The 15,520-nt window shown below is 42.2% G+C and overlaps 1 protein-coding gene across 1 annotated transcript in view; it reads left to right on the top strand.

Annotated features, from left to right (window-relative positions):
- The window catches only part of CRYBG3 (crystallin beta-gamma domain containing 3), a 126,518-nt gene extending 111,587 nt beyond the window's left edge, over window positions 1–14,931 (top strand). Inside the window, exons 18-22 of the mRNA XM_058661778.1 lie at window positions 5,450–5,589; window positions 8,324–8,447; window positions 12,783–12,941; window positions 13,825–13,984; window positions 14,680–14,931. Coding sequence (XP_058517761.1) covers window positions 5,450–5,589; window positions 8,324–8,447; window positions 12,783–12,941; window positions 13,825–13,984; window positions 14,680–14,768 — 672 coding nt within the window. The 3' untranslated portion in view covers window positions 14,769–14,931. The remainder of the gene's footprint in view (window positions 1–5,449; window positions 5,590–8,323; window positions 8,448–12,782; window positions 12,942–13,824; window positions 13,985–14,679) is intronic.
- The last annotated feature ends 589 nt before the right edge of the window (window positions 14,932–15,520 follow it).

Genomic DNA, 15,520 nt, shown 5'->3' on the forward strand with positions numbered 1-15,520 from the left:
TGTGGTTAATTTCCTTTCAGTCTCTCCAACTAAATTTACTTTTTCAGTCTTGATTCATTTGCCAAATATTGGGTGATAAGGTAAAATTGTTGCACTGTACAGTTCTGGCTGTTGTCAATGGCTGATGACAGTGTGTTTTAGAAATAAAATTATGTGTTATCTTCATGGCCTAACCAATTAATGGGACTCTAAGGTTCTATCAATACCTTTTCCATAGAAATAGTAGTTTGAAACTCAAAGAACTGTACACTGCCCAGATGCAACTCTTACTGTTTTTTGTATGTCATTAATTAGTAGTTACTTTCATTTTAAAAGTTTACCCAATGATATTGAAAATGTGTTGAAATAAATGTAGTCACTCTAGCAGAGTGCTTGTACTAGGACCTTAAAGCGTCAAATTACAATGGCACAGATGGTTGTGAAGGCTGTGGGATAGGTAAGAATACAGATGATAGACATCATGATGACCTGGTGAGCAAGATGGAGTGAGTACTGCTTGTAATTCTCTGCTTGCCACTCACATCTATTCTGTTATCGGACTGTTGGTACTTGGACCCTTCATCCGCCAAAGGGAGAAACTTACAGTACCCACGTGAAAGATAAGTAATAAGGAATAGATGAGTGAGTTCAATTCTGTCATCCCTAAGCTGAATGTGTTTGTGAATCTGCAACTTCCCCAGTTTTAAGTAGTAACAGGATTCATATGTAGCATATGGGGTAATTCTAGTAGGGTTCTGGAAGCGCTCATGGCTGCTTTACAATTAGAAATTTCTGTTTCTACAGTGAAATGTATGTGTAACCTTTTAAACAGGATAAATATGATAAACAGCCTTCTGTTATTCACATTGAGTCTTGCTGCCAAATCAATTCAGGATGTATTATTATGTTTCAAAAATTTGTTTTCTTGAAAGGAAAGAACCAAACACAGGTTTTCCATCTAAGAATGAAACAGAGAGAGCTTCCATCTGCTAGTTCGTTCCCCAATTCTGCAGTGGCCTGGTCTGATCCAGGCAAAGCTATTGGCCGGGGTGCGTCTGTTGCCTTCCTAGAAGTGTTGGTGGGAAGCTGGCTTAGAAGTGGAGGGGCCAGGAACCAGTGCCCTGATAAGGGGTGCCACTCTCATAATAGGCTTTCAGCCTAAATGAACCTCTCCAGGACATGAAACAGTTACATCATATGACCTGTACGAGTCTGTAATGTAGGGTTGCTTTCGATTTGTTGTCTAAGTTCTTAAAATGCTTAAATGTTTGAATTTTTGGCAGCCTAGGAAGTACCTAATCTTGCCTATTGGCTACTCCTAATTGCTTGTCTAGGACTGGATCTCTTGTTCTGCAATCAGAGGTGTTCGAAACCAATGTCCTTGGGCAGCCTTTTCAACCTGCTTGCTGTCTCACTGGACATAGTGACATGATTTTTCAGGGCCTCTAGTCCCTTCTTCAGCACTATTTAAATTTAGGCGAGAAATGAATTTAATCCCTTGTTCATACAAGCTGCCTTTCAAGTAAGTGTTCCTTGGCCATTTGTGGTTAGTGGCTACCATATTAGAAAGTTCAGAAATGTGACATTTTGTCATAGCAAAAAGTCTCATGGAATAGTTATTTTTAAGACCTCCTATGATCAGCCACCTTGGCTACAAAATGTGTACAGAAATGACTCGCTCATTTCCACATCTTAAATGGACATTTCTCAGCATCCTTTATCCATCTTTCCTTCTATTTCAGAGGGAGTTTGTATTTTCCAGTGTGATCCTTTCCCCCATGGTTAAATTCCAGGCAGAGAGAAACCATCAGAGGCAGCCTTAATTCCTTCCCCGGAAGCATCCCTTCTGCCTTGCATTAGGTTTTTTCTTAATTCCGTTCAGGCATCCACTATGACCACAGCATGCTGTTGGTCCCCTGCCCCACTTCCCTCTTTTGTTTCACCCAGTTTCTCTTTTAAAAGAGGACTCTGTGTGCTTCTCTGCAGTCTCTCAGTAGTCTTCACTGCTCATTTCAGGCATGTCCCTGAAATGCTTCTTGTGAAGGCTACCAGGGCATCCTGACTGACAAGAACACACAGTCTTGTCTCAGCCATTGTCTTCCTCCTCGGAGGAGTGTAAAGGGCTGTCTTTTTGACTGTCGCTTTCACAGGCCTGTCACCTGCTGTGAATGGCAACAGTTCTAGCCTCGTCCATATCCAGTTTCACTCCTGACTTCATGCCACTCGGAGTCTGTGAATTCCAGAAGTTACCTCTACACCTGCTCCTTCCCCAGATCAGAAGTGTAAGAGGCACTCTTGTTTAAAAATTTCCCCACCTCTATCTTCTCAACTTGAAAATTTTCAGTTTTGGACATGAGTTTGTAGCTACTAGACATGCATGAAGGCGCTTTAAGAGTTAAAAAAAAAAAAACCTGCATACACAGGGTCATGCCATGGTGTAGTAGGCTAAGCCCCCATCTGTGTTACTGGCACCCCATGTGGGAGCTGGTTCATGTCCTGGTTGCTCCACTTCCAATCCAGTTCCTTACTAATGGCCTTGGAAAGCAGCAGAGGATGGCCTGAGTGCTTGGGCCTCTGCTACCCACATGGGAGACCCAGAAGAAGCTTCTGGCTCCTGTGTTCAGACCAACCCAGTTCCAGCTGTTGTCACCATTTGGGAGTGAACCAGCAGACAGAAAATCTTTATCTTCATTTCTCTCTCTGTAACTCTGCCTTTCCAATAAAAACAAAACAATTCTTTAAAATAAAAACTGTATGCAAGCAAACATAATATACATGGTGTAAGCATTTGCATAAAACCTAAAGAAAAAATAAATTTCTCAATCAACATTCCCATAGTTTAAAAAGGCAAATTATCAAAAGGTGTTCAATGAAAATCTTTGTTCCCACTCCTCTTTTATCTCCTCAAATTCTATCTTCCCAGCAGGTAGTTATGGTATGGTTACTTAAAAAAAAACTTATTACTGTTAATATAGGCAGAAATTTATGAGTCAGTTTTCCTTTTCTACAAAATGCAGGCATATGAAATGAATTTTCCACTGTTATTTTTTTTTAAAGACTTATTTTTATTGGAAAGTCAGATATACAGAGAGGAGGAGAGATAAAGATCTTCCATCCGATGATTCACTCCCCAAGTGGCTGTAATGGCCAGAGCTGAGCTGCTTCTGGGTCTCCCACACGGGTGCAGGGTCCCAAGGATTTGGACTGTCCTCGGCTGCTTTCCCAGGCCACAAGCAGGGAGCTGGATGGGAAGCAGGGCCGCTGGGACATGAACCAGTGCCCATATGGGATCCTGGCACAGGCAAGTTGTGGACTTTAGCCACTAGGCTACTGAGCTGGGCCCCACTTACTTTATGTTCCTAATAATATGTGAGTACTTCGAAGTATTCATGAAATAATGGAATTTAAAATTTTATTTTGCTTCAAATATCCTTGCATAGTTTTTCAAAATATGAATTTTTCACATAATGTGATTTTAGCAATCTTTTAATTAAGAAGCTTTTAAAAATACAGTTTACATCTGTGTGCTGTTTCTCTAAGAATGACCATAACTTAGTGCCCTCTTGATAGGCATGTAAATCATTCAAACCTCTGGCTAGTCCAACTGCTATGAGGAGCAACTCTTTCATGAATCATTTTGCTCTTATGTAGGCTGTATTTGCAGGTCACTTCCAAGAGCCAGTTGGTTTTATTCATAATATCCTTTGACCATCTGTGGTCACTTGTGTTAGTACTCTGGATTCTTTTTTTTTTAAAGATTTATTTTTATTACAAAGTCAGATATACAGAGAGGAGGAGAGACAGAGAGGAAGATCTTCCATCCGATGATTCTCTCCCCAAGTGAGCCACAACGGGCCAGTACGCGCCAATCCGATGCCAGGAACCAGGAACCTCTTCTGGGTCTCCCACGTGGGTGCAGGGTCCCAATGCATTGGGCCGTCCTCAACTGCTTTCCCAGGCCACAAGCAGGGAGCTGGATGGGAAGTGGAGCTGCCGGGATTAGAACCGGCGCCCATATGGGATCCCGGGGCGTTCAAGGCGAGGACTTTAGCTGCTAGGCCACGCCGCCGGGTCCAGTACTCTGGATTCTGATGTTCTAACGGACATTGCAGCCCAGTCTTACCTCCTTAGCTGAAAAGCTTTTCAGAAACACCCCGTTGGTAATCCATCTCTCCAGCCTGGCAGGGTATGGGAAGCAGGCAGCTGGGTACACAGGAACCAACCGTGGGAGCACTCGATGCCGTCTTCTGTCAGACTCTGCTCTGGCACTCTACTAACATGTCCTGTTTGTGCCTTCCTTATTCTGTATGGAACCCCTTCCACCCGCATATCTGCCTCCTAGACTCCTTGTTGCATCTTTGAGGCTGAACTCACATGTTTCCACAGCCGTGAGACTCCCTCGGTTCCTGCTTCCTTCTGCTAAAAATAACCTTGCTTTCTGCTTGTACTCTGACAGAGCACGTCCATTTCCGCCACCAGTTGCATCACTATGTCTGTCCATTTCTCCTGATTAGCTATGAGCTAATAATGGCCCAAACACAAAGATGGTTTTTCTTTTGGTCTCTTACCCCCTAAACATCTTTTGGCATGGTGTCTTGCACATAACAAATGGAAAAGAACAATACTGCTTCTGCTCTTACCTGACATGATTGGTGAATATGCAGAAATCATCCTGTCCCTGGTCATGCCAGTTATTACTGTTATTTTAATTAAGAATGATTTGCTCTATTTCCTTCTAGGAATGTGTATGTGAGCTTGGAGCCTTAAAGTCTTGTTTTCCCAGGTCCATTCCTGTGACCTGCTAGGAAATAAAGGTGCTGTTCAGTTCATGTTTATTCTGTTGCCAGTCAAAAGTACTGGCAGGACCTATACATTTACACTGCAGCATGAGACTTGACATATAATTTTAAAGCAGGGACCCCCTTTCTTTAAAGATTCACTTGTTTGTTTGAATGGCAGAATTACAGAGCAAGATAGACAGAGGTCTTAAAACATCTGTTGATTCATTCTCCAAAAGGCCAGAAAAGCTGGGCCAGGTTGGAGCCAGGAGCTTCTTGTGGGTCTCTGGCATGGGTACAAGGGCCCAAGCACTTGGGTCACTTTCTGCTGCCTTCCCAAGCACACTAGCAGGGAGCTGAATCAGAAGTGAGCATCACTCAAGCTGGTGCCCAAATGGGATGCCAGAGTGGCAGGTGATGATACAACCTACTAGACCACAATGCCAGCCCCAACGAGGTGTCCCTTTTTTATTGGGAAATGGACTGCTTTTCAGAGAACTTCATGTTTAACTAAAAATGTGGATCAAAGTTACTAACAGAATCTAGTCTTCCTGGTACAGTTCTGACTATGTAATATCTTTAGAGGCCAAGGCACGTGGTGACTGTAATGTAGCCAGAGTGCCCTGTGTCCACACCGGCATGTCTGTGGTTGGCTACTCTGTAACAGTGCTTGCTCTTTTCTGTGCTGCTAGGTTTTTGAAGAGCCCTCCATCAGCCTCTTTGCACTGGAACATTGTGAAGGAAGAGAGTTACATCTCGAAGAGGCTGTGAATTCTGTCCTGAACAAAGACTTGCACTTCTACACCCAGTCTGTCTGGGTAAAAAGTGGGCTGTGAGTATGGGAGAAGGGCTTGGTCTACTTTGAGCACTGTGTTAGAGCAGCATTGCACAGTTGCCATTGTTGGGATCTAATGATACTTGTACACCTTTTCTCTGTTAGTGTACGAACAGTACTTAATATGTAAGTAAAAGACTGCCAACCCTGACTGGTAGGTATGTAGTACGCAGTGGCCCAGAAGACGAGCCATCTGGAGAGAGATGCTGTCTGTACCTGCTCGGGACCACTTTGCTTTCAGGAGAGTTCCTTAATGCATCGTTAAGGCTAGTTAAGACGATCGTCTACTTAAGGCTGTTGGGGACACGGGGTTTTGTGTTTTGACAGACTGCTCCCCTTACTGTGTCTCCTGCATGGCACTCATGGAGTACATCTGTCGATCTGCCTGCCAGAATTATTCCTACACTGAGGTTATCACTCAAGTAGAGTGACATGGTTAGAGGCCAGCCAGTGAACACCATGAAACAGAAGCTGTTTGCTTCCTGGAAATTCTGCTCTTTAGACGTTTCTGAAGAATGTGGTGGATATATCAACCCTTCCTTCCTGGTCAATTTAAAAATCAGCTATCAGTGGCTAATATAAAAATGGTTGCTTTTATTCAGGATGGCTTTTGTGAATGTGACCATTAACTGCTTGTTTAAATACCTGGGAGCTAATGTAAACTGCAAATAATCATCTATTAAAATATCTGCCTTTTACATTGTTCACATAAGAGTTCCTAGGGTTATTTCTGCAAAGGAATTCACATGGTTTGGTGTTTATTAAAACAAATTGATTTACTCTAGCTAAGTATAAGAATCTGGTGGTATTTCTCAACAAAGTCCATTTGATCCAACTTGTGCAGCCCCAAAATACTGGACTTTCACAACATTTTTGTACATTTTTCTTTATATTTTCAAATGAAACTGACACTTTACTCACCTCCAGAAATTTCTCATCTTCTCTCACTCAGTTCTCAAAAGCTGGTGCCATTTTACCCTGACAGTCTATCTCTTCTCTTCGGCTTATAATTTATCTCCTGGTCTAGATTCTCTTTCCAGAGAACTGGCATGCAGCTGAAGGAGCAGTAAAGACTCCAGGAACCCTCTTCGTAACCTCACTCCCCTAACCCTAGGAAGGGCTACAGATGGCTGGCAGGATGCTGCTTATTGTACAGATGGCTAACTCCAGGCCCAAATTGTATTTTCAATTCCCATGTTACGTCACTTCTTTGATCTGTGATATGTCCTGAGGGTCATACTTTAGTGCACCATCTCCTACAGCTTTTCTAGCTGGGGAATTCATTTAAATCAACATATGGATACATAGCTGAAATCTTGCTTAGATTTTATAACTGCACCTTCCCTTCCCATATAAAGAACCTGTGAAGTTAACTGGGCCTCTCTGGCCTTGCCGACCACCCTGGACCCATCGGGTGGTTCAGCTTTTTGTATACAAATAGGAGTACGGGGAAGGTCATCATTTGTTCATTTAGCCATAATTTGGCCATTCCTGATCTTCATTTTGGGTCACAGGGTAGAGTCTTCCTAGTGGTAATTTGTGTCAGTAATCACTACTTCTAGCTTTTAATATAGAAAACTTAGCACTTCTCCACTTAACTCTGTAGATGTTGTTCTTTTCCTGCATTTAGTGAGGTACATGCCCCAAGGAATACTGCCCTTTTTTCTTCTGTAAGTGGAAAATTGAGAGATCTGAGGCCGCTGCCCTGGCAGCACTGCAGGAGACCTTTGTAGCTTTTATCTTCAACCCTGGATCAGCCCGTTCCTGAAAGCTAGCATCTCTGAGTGGCACACTGTCTCAACTCCAACACTAGACATTCTTAGAGTCATGGCAGGGCAATTTCTGCTGCAGTTTCTGGTGCCTTGTCTAGAGCAAGCAGGGCAGCCCTTCTTGTAAAGCCATGTTTACAATGACCTTGAGTCCCTGAGAATTCCAGGTCTACTTGGTGATCTCAGCGTATTGTCCCTAAGCCTCTTGCTTATAACCACCTGAAGCAGGGGACCAGCATACTATTTCCTGTCAAGAGTCAGGCAACCCTTTCAGTCTGGGGGTGTGTCTGTCACAACTACTCAGCCCGCTGTGCTGATGCAGAAGCAGACGGAACCATTCTGTGAGGCAGTGGGCTTGACTGTTCTCTGAGTAAGCCTTAAGATGCCAGTTCAACTGGAGGGCGGGCCCGTGCACTTGGACACACTGGAACATAAGCAGAGTTGAAGGCAAGAGGATGGGGGACGATTTACAAAGAGGCTGGGCCCTAGGGTGACAATGAGAAGGGAGACTTCTGTGGATCACCACAAAAGCCCACAGGGCTGAGGGGAAATTGAGGGAGCTGTAGAAGCAAAGTCTTGTGGGGTCACCAGACTCCTGAGAGGCCCTAGAGGACAAGTGATGATGCCTCTAAGGGTAATAGAGTGGTACTGTATGGGTAATAATGGGGAGTTTTGGTTTATCATCGAATGTCAAAATGCTTAAAAAAAAAAAGTCTTAATATTATCAAAGGAATACACAGTTTCAGAACTGGATGGATCCTTGTGCCCACTTTGAAAGTAAGAGAATTGGGATCCTAATTGGAACTCAAATCTTCTAACTCCAGTCCAGTGGCCCCATTTTGTTTTGTTATAAGTGCATTTTTTTCTTGAATCTGCAAATGTAGACATTTGAAGCAGCAAATGCTAAAGTTATGATAGCAAGTGTTGATAAGCACCTCACTTCTCCCTACCCCCTCTTATAGATGGATAGCTTACGAAGGATCCAATTTCTTGGGAAGACAAATCCTACTTGAGCCTAATGAGATCCCAAACTGGACAGCATTCAGTGGATGGAAAACAATCGGTTCCCTGCGTCCTATGAAACAGGTAAGGAGAAAACACCCATAGGATCCAAAATTTCTGGATTTTCTGGTAGAAGTATGGTGAACCTCAACTTCTAGATGGCATTTAACTTAGTTTTCCATTTAAGTAGCAGGAGGATCATACTGTATTGGAGTCATCTTGTAGATTTTAACCAATTCATATAACTGTGTATAAATAAATCAGCATTGGATTTGAGTTTTGAGTCCAAAGTGTTACTGGCCACACTCCCTTCTCTTAGAAAAACAAGATATCTTAAGCTGTGGGACACACTGGGACCAGGAGTGAGCTTTAATACTACTCATTTGACTTCATAACTATTTGGATCTTTCTCCCCTACTTACGTAACTGAGGATGGATCCCAGCAATTGAATTAAAATAGTATGTATCACACACCTACTGCTTGTCACTCTCCTGTTCGAGCTTCCCACTGCAGCCGGGGTACAATCTACACTCGTCAGCATGGCCTATGTGATCTCACTCCCCCTTTCTCCAGCCTCATCTCTCCCTGCCCTCCTCCTCACTCACATGGACCTGTCACATGGACCAGAGTGCTTTCACACTCAGGCTTTAACATGGGCTACACCTGCTGCATACAGTGCTCTTCCCTCAGTGTTTGCCTGTAGGTCTTTCACCATCTCAGAATTCAGTAGTAGCCTCAGCTTCTCGTAGATGCCTCCCTCGCCCTGTCTCCCAGCCTAAGTTAGATCTTCAAAGACATGCCTCTTTTCTACAACACACACAGGCTTGTCCCTTGCTGTGCTGAGAACCTCACAGAGACAGGGACCTTGCACATTTTGCTTTTTGCTCCACTCCCAGTGCCTGCCACAATGTCTGGCATATTGTAGATACTGGATGAAGAAATTAATATGTGAATGAATATTTGATGTTATAATAAAGCTTACATTGTTTTATTAGGTGAAACATACCCAGTTCAGAGTGAGTGTTTGGCGTAACAGTTAAGATGTTTGGGATACATGCTTTTATCAGTGTGCCTGGGTTGGAGTACTGGGTCTGCTTTCTATTCCAGCTTCCTGCTAATGTACACCCTGAGGCAGGTGATGGTGCAGGAACTTGGGTCCCTGCCACCCTTGTGGGAGACACAAATTGGGAATACGGCTCCTGGCTTCTGTTTGACTCAAGCAAAGGATTGTGAGATCCTCTGTCTTTTGAGAATAAAGTACAAAGCATGTCCAACTCAAGGTAGTAGCGTAGAATGTTAAGTGATATGTCAGCACCAGAAGGCACAGGTAGTACATGGTTCAGTAAAGGCAGGGGCGGGGGCGGTCATGGAGAGTGGAAAGCCGGGTAAGGCTCTCCAGTGTGAGGCAAGCAAATTCACACTGGATTGGGGTAACAGTCCTTTGACATCACATACACACCCTCATCCCCACAATTCTTGGTTTCTGCGGGCTCTGCCGTGTAAAGCAATGTGACCTTGATGAATCACTTCATTTCTTGGTACCTTGAATTGCTCACTGCTGAAACCGTGGGTGCAGTGCATCTAGCTCACTGGTATGAGGATGAAGTAAGGCAGCGGCTGTCCAGGGTCTGAGGTAACAGCTGGCTTATTGTCCTGTGGCAATACATTTCTTTTAGAATTCATGGTACCACTTGAGAAAGAGGTGCTCTTCCAAGGGTTACTTAGTTCTTTGTGGCTTTCTCTGCACATGGTGTGCAGAATGGGATCCCACAACTTCTGCATCTTGCTTATTCTTCCCTTATCACCTGTGATGATGAATAATTCCACTGGAAATCCATAGAACCAAGGTGTAGAGATAAAAAATCTCGTTTATCTCTTACCAACAACATAGTAATGCAAATCTTACGTTACTAAAAACTTCTGTTGCCAAATTTAACACAGGAAGTATTTTCCTCAATTTTCAGTGATACTTTCTCCCTGGGGAAGGGGCCTAGCTGGTCAGGGGCCTCAGAAGACAAAGAACAGTTAACAACAGCCTCTACTTTCCTCGAAAATTTCAAGTTTATGTATTTTCTTGAAAGGCAGAGTAATGAAACTGAGATCGATTTTCCATTGACTGCTTCATTCCCAAATGGCCACAATAGCTTGGGCTGGATCAGTCCAGAACTAACAGCTCCATTTTCCCTTGTGGGTGGCAGGAAAGCAAGTATTTAGGACATCATCTGCTGCTTTCCCGGGTGCATGAGCAAGAAGCTGGACTGGAAATATGAGTAGCCAGGGCTTAACTTGGTACTCTCATATGGTATGTGAGTCCCACTCACTAAGCCACAACATCCACCCCTAGAAAATATTATTGTAGTGTGCTCTAATTTAATAACCACGGGATTCCTACCCCAATTAAACATGTATGTGCAAAATATTTCAATATATTTCACTGTTATTTAGGCCACAGCTCTGAAATTCAGCATAGGAACATTGTTGCCTTGATAAAGTGCTAGTTGGTAGATTACATTTTACTTTTGGATGGGAGTGTTGGTATGCTTTAGCTCATCTAATTTAGAAATTCGAGGATGATTAAAATCTAAGCCTCTTTCAGGCCAGGGATTTGTAAGTCACTAAGGTACTTATAATGGCTATCAGTGTTTTTTGGTGTAGTTACAGGAAGTCATACTACAAATGTGTAATAAGGGCAATTAATTAGTACCTTGGTGAGTTAATTGAATAAAACTCTGATGTTTGGTCCTGAAGCAATTAGAATTCTGTTATCTGTGAAGGTCATACTGTTTTCTTACATGTACAAGGTAATGAAATTATAATGAACACATACTTAAGATTCAAAAATTAATAGTGAGACCAAGCTGAATGATAGAAATTTAAGTACATTATTGAATTATGAACATGCAGGTGGTGTTCAGAAACATTTAAAACACTGTACCACATAAAAGTCTTATTCACCTGCTTCCAGTAACCAAGTTGCCATTCTCTTTGCTTAGGAGCTCAGAATGTATAGTCCTTAGAAAAGCAAAACAAGCCAGCAATTTACAAAAATTCAGCTGACACCATTATCTGAATTTCAAAAGCAAGCAGAATATTCACTGGTGGTCTTACCATAACACCAGGCTGAATTTACCTAAGCACTTAATATTTCCAAGTTTGACAGTAATGTCAGTAACATACTCTGTTACTACTTAGCCAAGGTTCTCACTGGGAGGCCAACACCTAACCCTAACCCAAGGTAGGGAAGTTGGGTGTCCTCTGTTTCACTGTCCTACTCTGCCATCTTTGGGACTGGTCTCTTATTCCCAGCATGAAGAAAGAAGTAGTGTAGAAGATCTGACTGCTCCCATCTGGTGGTTAACTTTTCAGTTACAGAGAGATGGGGAGTCAGGAGAAAGGGAGAGGAAGAGACTCTCTCATCCACTGGTCCACTCCCTGCATGATGGCCACAATATTAAGGGCTGGGCCAGGTTAAATACAGGAGTTCGCCCAGGTTCCCCACTTGGGTGGCAGGAGCCTTGGGACTTGAGCCATCTTCTCATGTTTTTCACAGACCAATAACAGGGATTTAGGTAGGGCCTAGAGCAGCCAGGACACATATGGTGCCTGTATGGGATGCTGGCATTGTAGGTTGTGGCTTTACTCGCTACATCATTGCCAAGTCGCTATTCTTAAAGGGTTATTCTGGTATTAATCTGGTATTAAAAATTCTGACATATAACAATAGCACAGAAATCATTTAGCATACAGACATATACTAGATGCTTAGCAATTATTAGCTATTATTATACTTAGGGGCAACTTCCAGATCAATATTTTAGAAATTCCTGCACATAATTAAGGCCAAGGGATGAAGTTCTAGGTTACCCAATGTTTGAATACTGGCATGAATAAACAGAGTCTTGTGCTCCAAAGAAATATGTAACTTCTAATGTAATTAGAAGTTGTTACTGCAGATAGATCTCCCAGCTCTCTGGGTTTTTCAGGGCTTTCCAAAATAGTACTAGGACATTAAACATAGCTCCAGACAGTATGCCTGATTAGTGTATGTGCTGTGTCTTTCTTGAATTCTGAGATCCTGGCAGTTACTATTTTTCTACACCCCTACCTTCCTGAGCCTGCTAGGACACTAGTTACTGAATAGGTTCTCACCAACTGGCCCTTTGATTCTCAGATTTCTGGTGGATGAAATTGTGCTTTTGACCTAAAGGCCTTTTCAGTGGGTACTTTTCAGAAAGCATAAAAGATGCGTGTACTCAGTAGTCTTAAGGATTTATCAATGAAGACATTAAATTGTATGTACTAGTGGGAGCAAAAGGAGACACAAATAAGTTAGTATACTCTCAGCCTTCCCTTGTGGGAAGGGCCGATTTGCAGAGTCAAAGGTTATCTCCAAATGGCCCTGTTTTCTCCCATCACAGCCTGCTGTGTACATCAGAATAAAGAACCGAGCCCAGGACGAGTATCTGACAGTCACTGGAACTATCTCTGACATGAGAGCAACATCTGTGTGCATTTCCCCCTACAGTGGAAAGAACACTCAGATCTGGCACTACTGTCGAGGACTCTTTAAATCCAAGGTAAATAATACCTCAGATGCATCAACCCCATTTTTTGGTCCTTGGTTCTTTTCGAAACTAAGTCTTGCTGAACCAAATGGCATATTACAGTAATCCAACTTTTTCCTGAAAACAGTTCATTGCGTGATTAAGACTGACATATATGAAAATGGAATTGTTTCTTGATCTGGATAATTAGTGTTAATGGAAACTAAGGTTATCATTTACTATGCCAAAATGATTTTTAAAGCTGATTATAAGACATTAGATCCAAGTAGGCGGTATACGCCTCTGTGAGACATCCCCGACTTGATGGCCCAAATAAATTCAGCCATGTGATTCTAAACATGTTGAAACCTTATTTTCAAAATATGCAAGGAAGCAGAAAAGCTGTAATTGGAGGAAGTCTTAGAAAACAGAAATCAGATTCTGTGGCTGCTGTGTTATGTTTGATGCCAGAGCAAATGGGGCACTAGTTTAAAACCGGTGAAACTACTGTATCACTCATAATGACTTCTCATGCTTCATAATCTAACATTTAGAAATGGGTGTCTTTAGCATGTCAACCCATTTTTATAAGAAAACCAAGCTCAAGGTGAAACATTTTGAACTAATAAGGATTTAACGTTTGATTTCAATTTGGCAAACCATTATTGAACAGCCAGTCAAATGCAGCTGTCCTTTTAAAAACAAGTACTATCTTTTTAGTAGGTTTTATTTCTGTGGAATCGCCTCTAAGCCAAAGAGAAGACACAAAGGATGGTTTGCTGAGATTATAGTCTGTTCTTTTTGGACGAGACACAGCCACTTAAGGTCTGTGATTTGATCACCTGGAAGAAAAGGGAACAGATCTAATTCATTTTAGCAAACACAGTACTGAGGATTTATTTCTGAACCCTCTTAGGCCAATGATACATGTCTTGATGTGATTGGTGGCCGGGACACACCTGGAGCTAAGGTGGCCTTATGGACTGAACATGGGCAGTTGAGGCAGAAGTGGAGACTGAACAAAGATGGAACCATCAGCTCTTATCTCAGTGATCAGCTGGTCCTTGATGTTAAAGGTGGGTCTCTGGTAACACCCAGTGCTATATAATATCTCTGAATATCAATTTAAGTTCCAAGCCTCTTGCTTCTTTTATTGTAGTTTTAAGAAGTTAGGATAGTTTCTCAAAAAATTTGCCATTTGGATCAAACAAGAAAAAGTCCAGAGAAAAATTTGTGCTCATTAATGCAAATGTTAAATGTTTATTTGCTACATATAGCTGAAGTATCAAACCATAAAATTAATGTCCTCTGAGAAACATCAACTTTTTTGCTGTGAGTTTTATGGCCCTCAAAAGCTGGGTTACAATTTATGGTAGGTATCAGTTAACCTTGTTTATGAATTCAGCAAAGATGTGACCAAACCACCATTATTCACAGCTGAGGTTTTACTTTGTTCAGGCACAGTCATTGTAGGTGTAGAAATGGAAACACCATATCTGACACTGAGCTGGAGTTTTTTCAGGGAACTTCATTTTCCAGAATTACTCTGTTAGGGCTCACTGCTTATGCGATCATTTTATACCTTGTTCCAATTTGAGACAAAAGGAGGAAAAAAATGGCTAAGCCTGGTCAAACTGTTTCCCAACTCAGACTATGATGTAAAGGATCTATTAATCTACACTGTAGACTGGGTAAAAGCTTGTAAAAATTGTGAAACTGCTCAGTGGCTGCATGAACAAATAATTTTTTTCTTTTCGAATTTCTATTGTAGTAGGAAATTATTGTGACAAGACTCATGTCATTGTAAACCAGTTCTTGGAGGGAGAAGCAACGCAGAAATGGGACATTGAAATCTTGTGAGAGAATCTCCACCGTTGTTAGGAGCAAAAGAAGGAAGCTCACCGCCCGTGCCATGTGCATCTGTGCAGGAAGCTGCTGTCTGCACTCTCCCACCAGGATCACCGAGCTGAATAAACTCACCCCATGCTCCAAGACTGTTGCTCTTAACCATGGAAAAGCTTCAGCTATCTTTGCCAGTTATTCAGTGTTCCTCTGAAGGAAATGTTGCAATTTCTGGGAAAGGTTCTCTTCCTGACTGATCTGCAGTTGTGGTGAGCAAAGTTCCTCGAGTCTAAATTTTCTCCCTGATCCACAAAAAGTGAGTTCTAGCCCTGCTGTTCCATTATAGGATACTGGTACTGTCACCTGGGTTAGTTATTAACCCCCTACTACATGCCTGTAGGGGTGCAAGGCAAAGGGAAACTAAAAGTCTTACTTTTGCAAAAAGATGAATAACTTAGCAGCGTTTATAAATGCACTTACCAAGCCTTCCTGTTAGGCCTGCTGCATTAAACCTTAACGTTTCTATATTGAGGCTTAATGATTGAAGCACCCCGTAAGTATTTATACATCTAACTGATCCCACAGAGGGACTTCAGATTTGCTAGGAAAAAAGCCCACTTTTATTGGAGTGTGTCCTGAGGCCATTCTTTCCTCCATCCTTCTAGCTACAAAAAAGTAGGAAGAATTTATGGCCAACTTTGCACTCTAATAATGGCTACCATTCTAGTACTAAATATCTGTCCCAGATTTTGCTAATTTGCTCTCAAGCA

This window comes from Ochotona princeps, chromosome 3 (assembly GCF_030435755.1).
Source record: "Ochotona princeps isolate mOchPri1 chromosome 3, mOchPri1.hap1, whole genome shotgun sequence".
In the NCBI taxonomy this organism is placed as follows: domain Eukaryota; kingdom Metazoa; phylum Chordata; class Mammalia; order Lagomorpha; family Ochotonidae; genus Ochotona; species Ochotona princeps.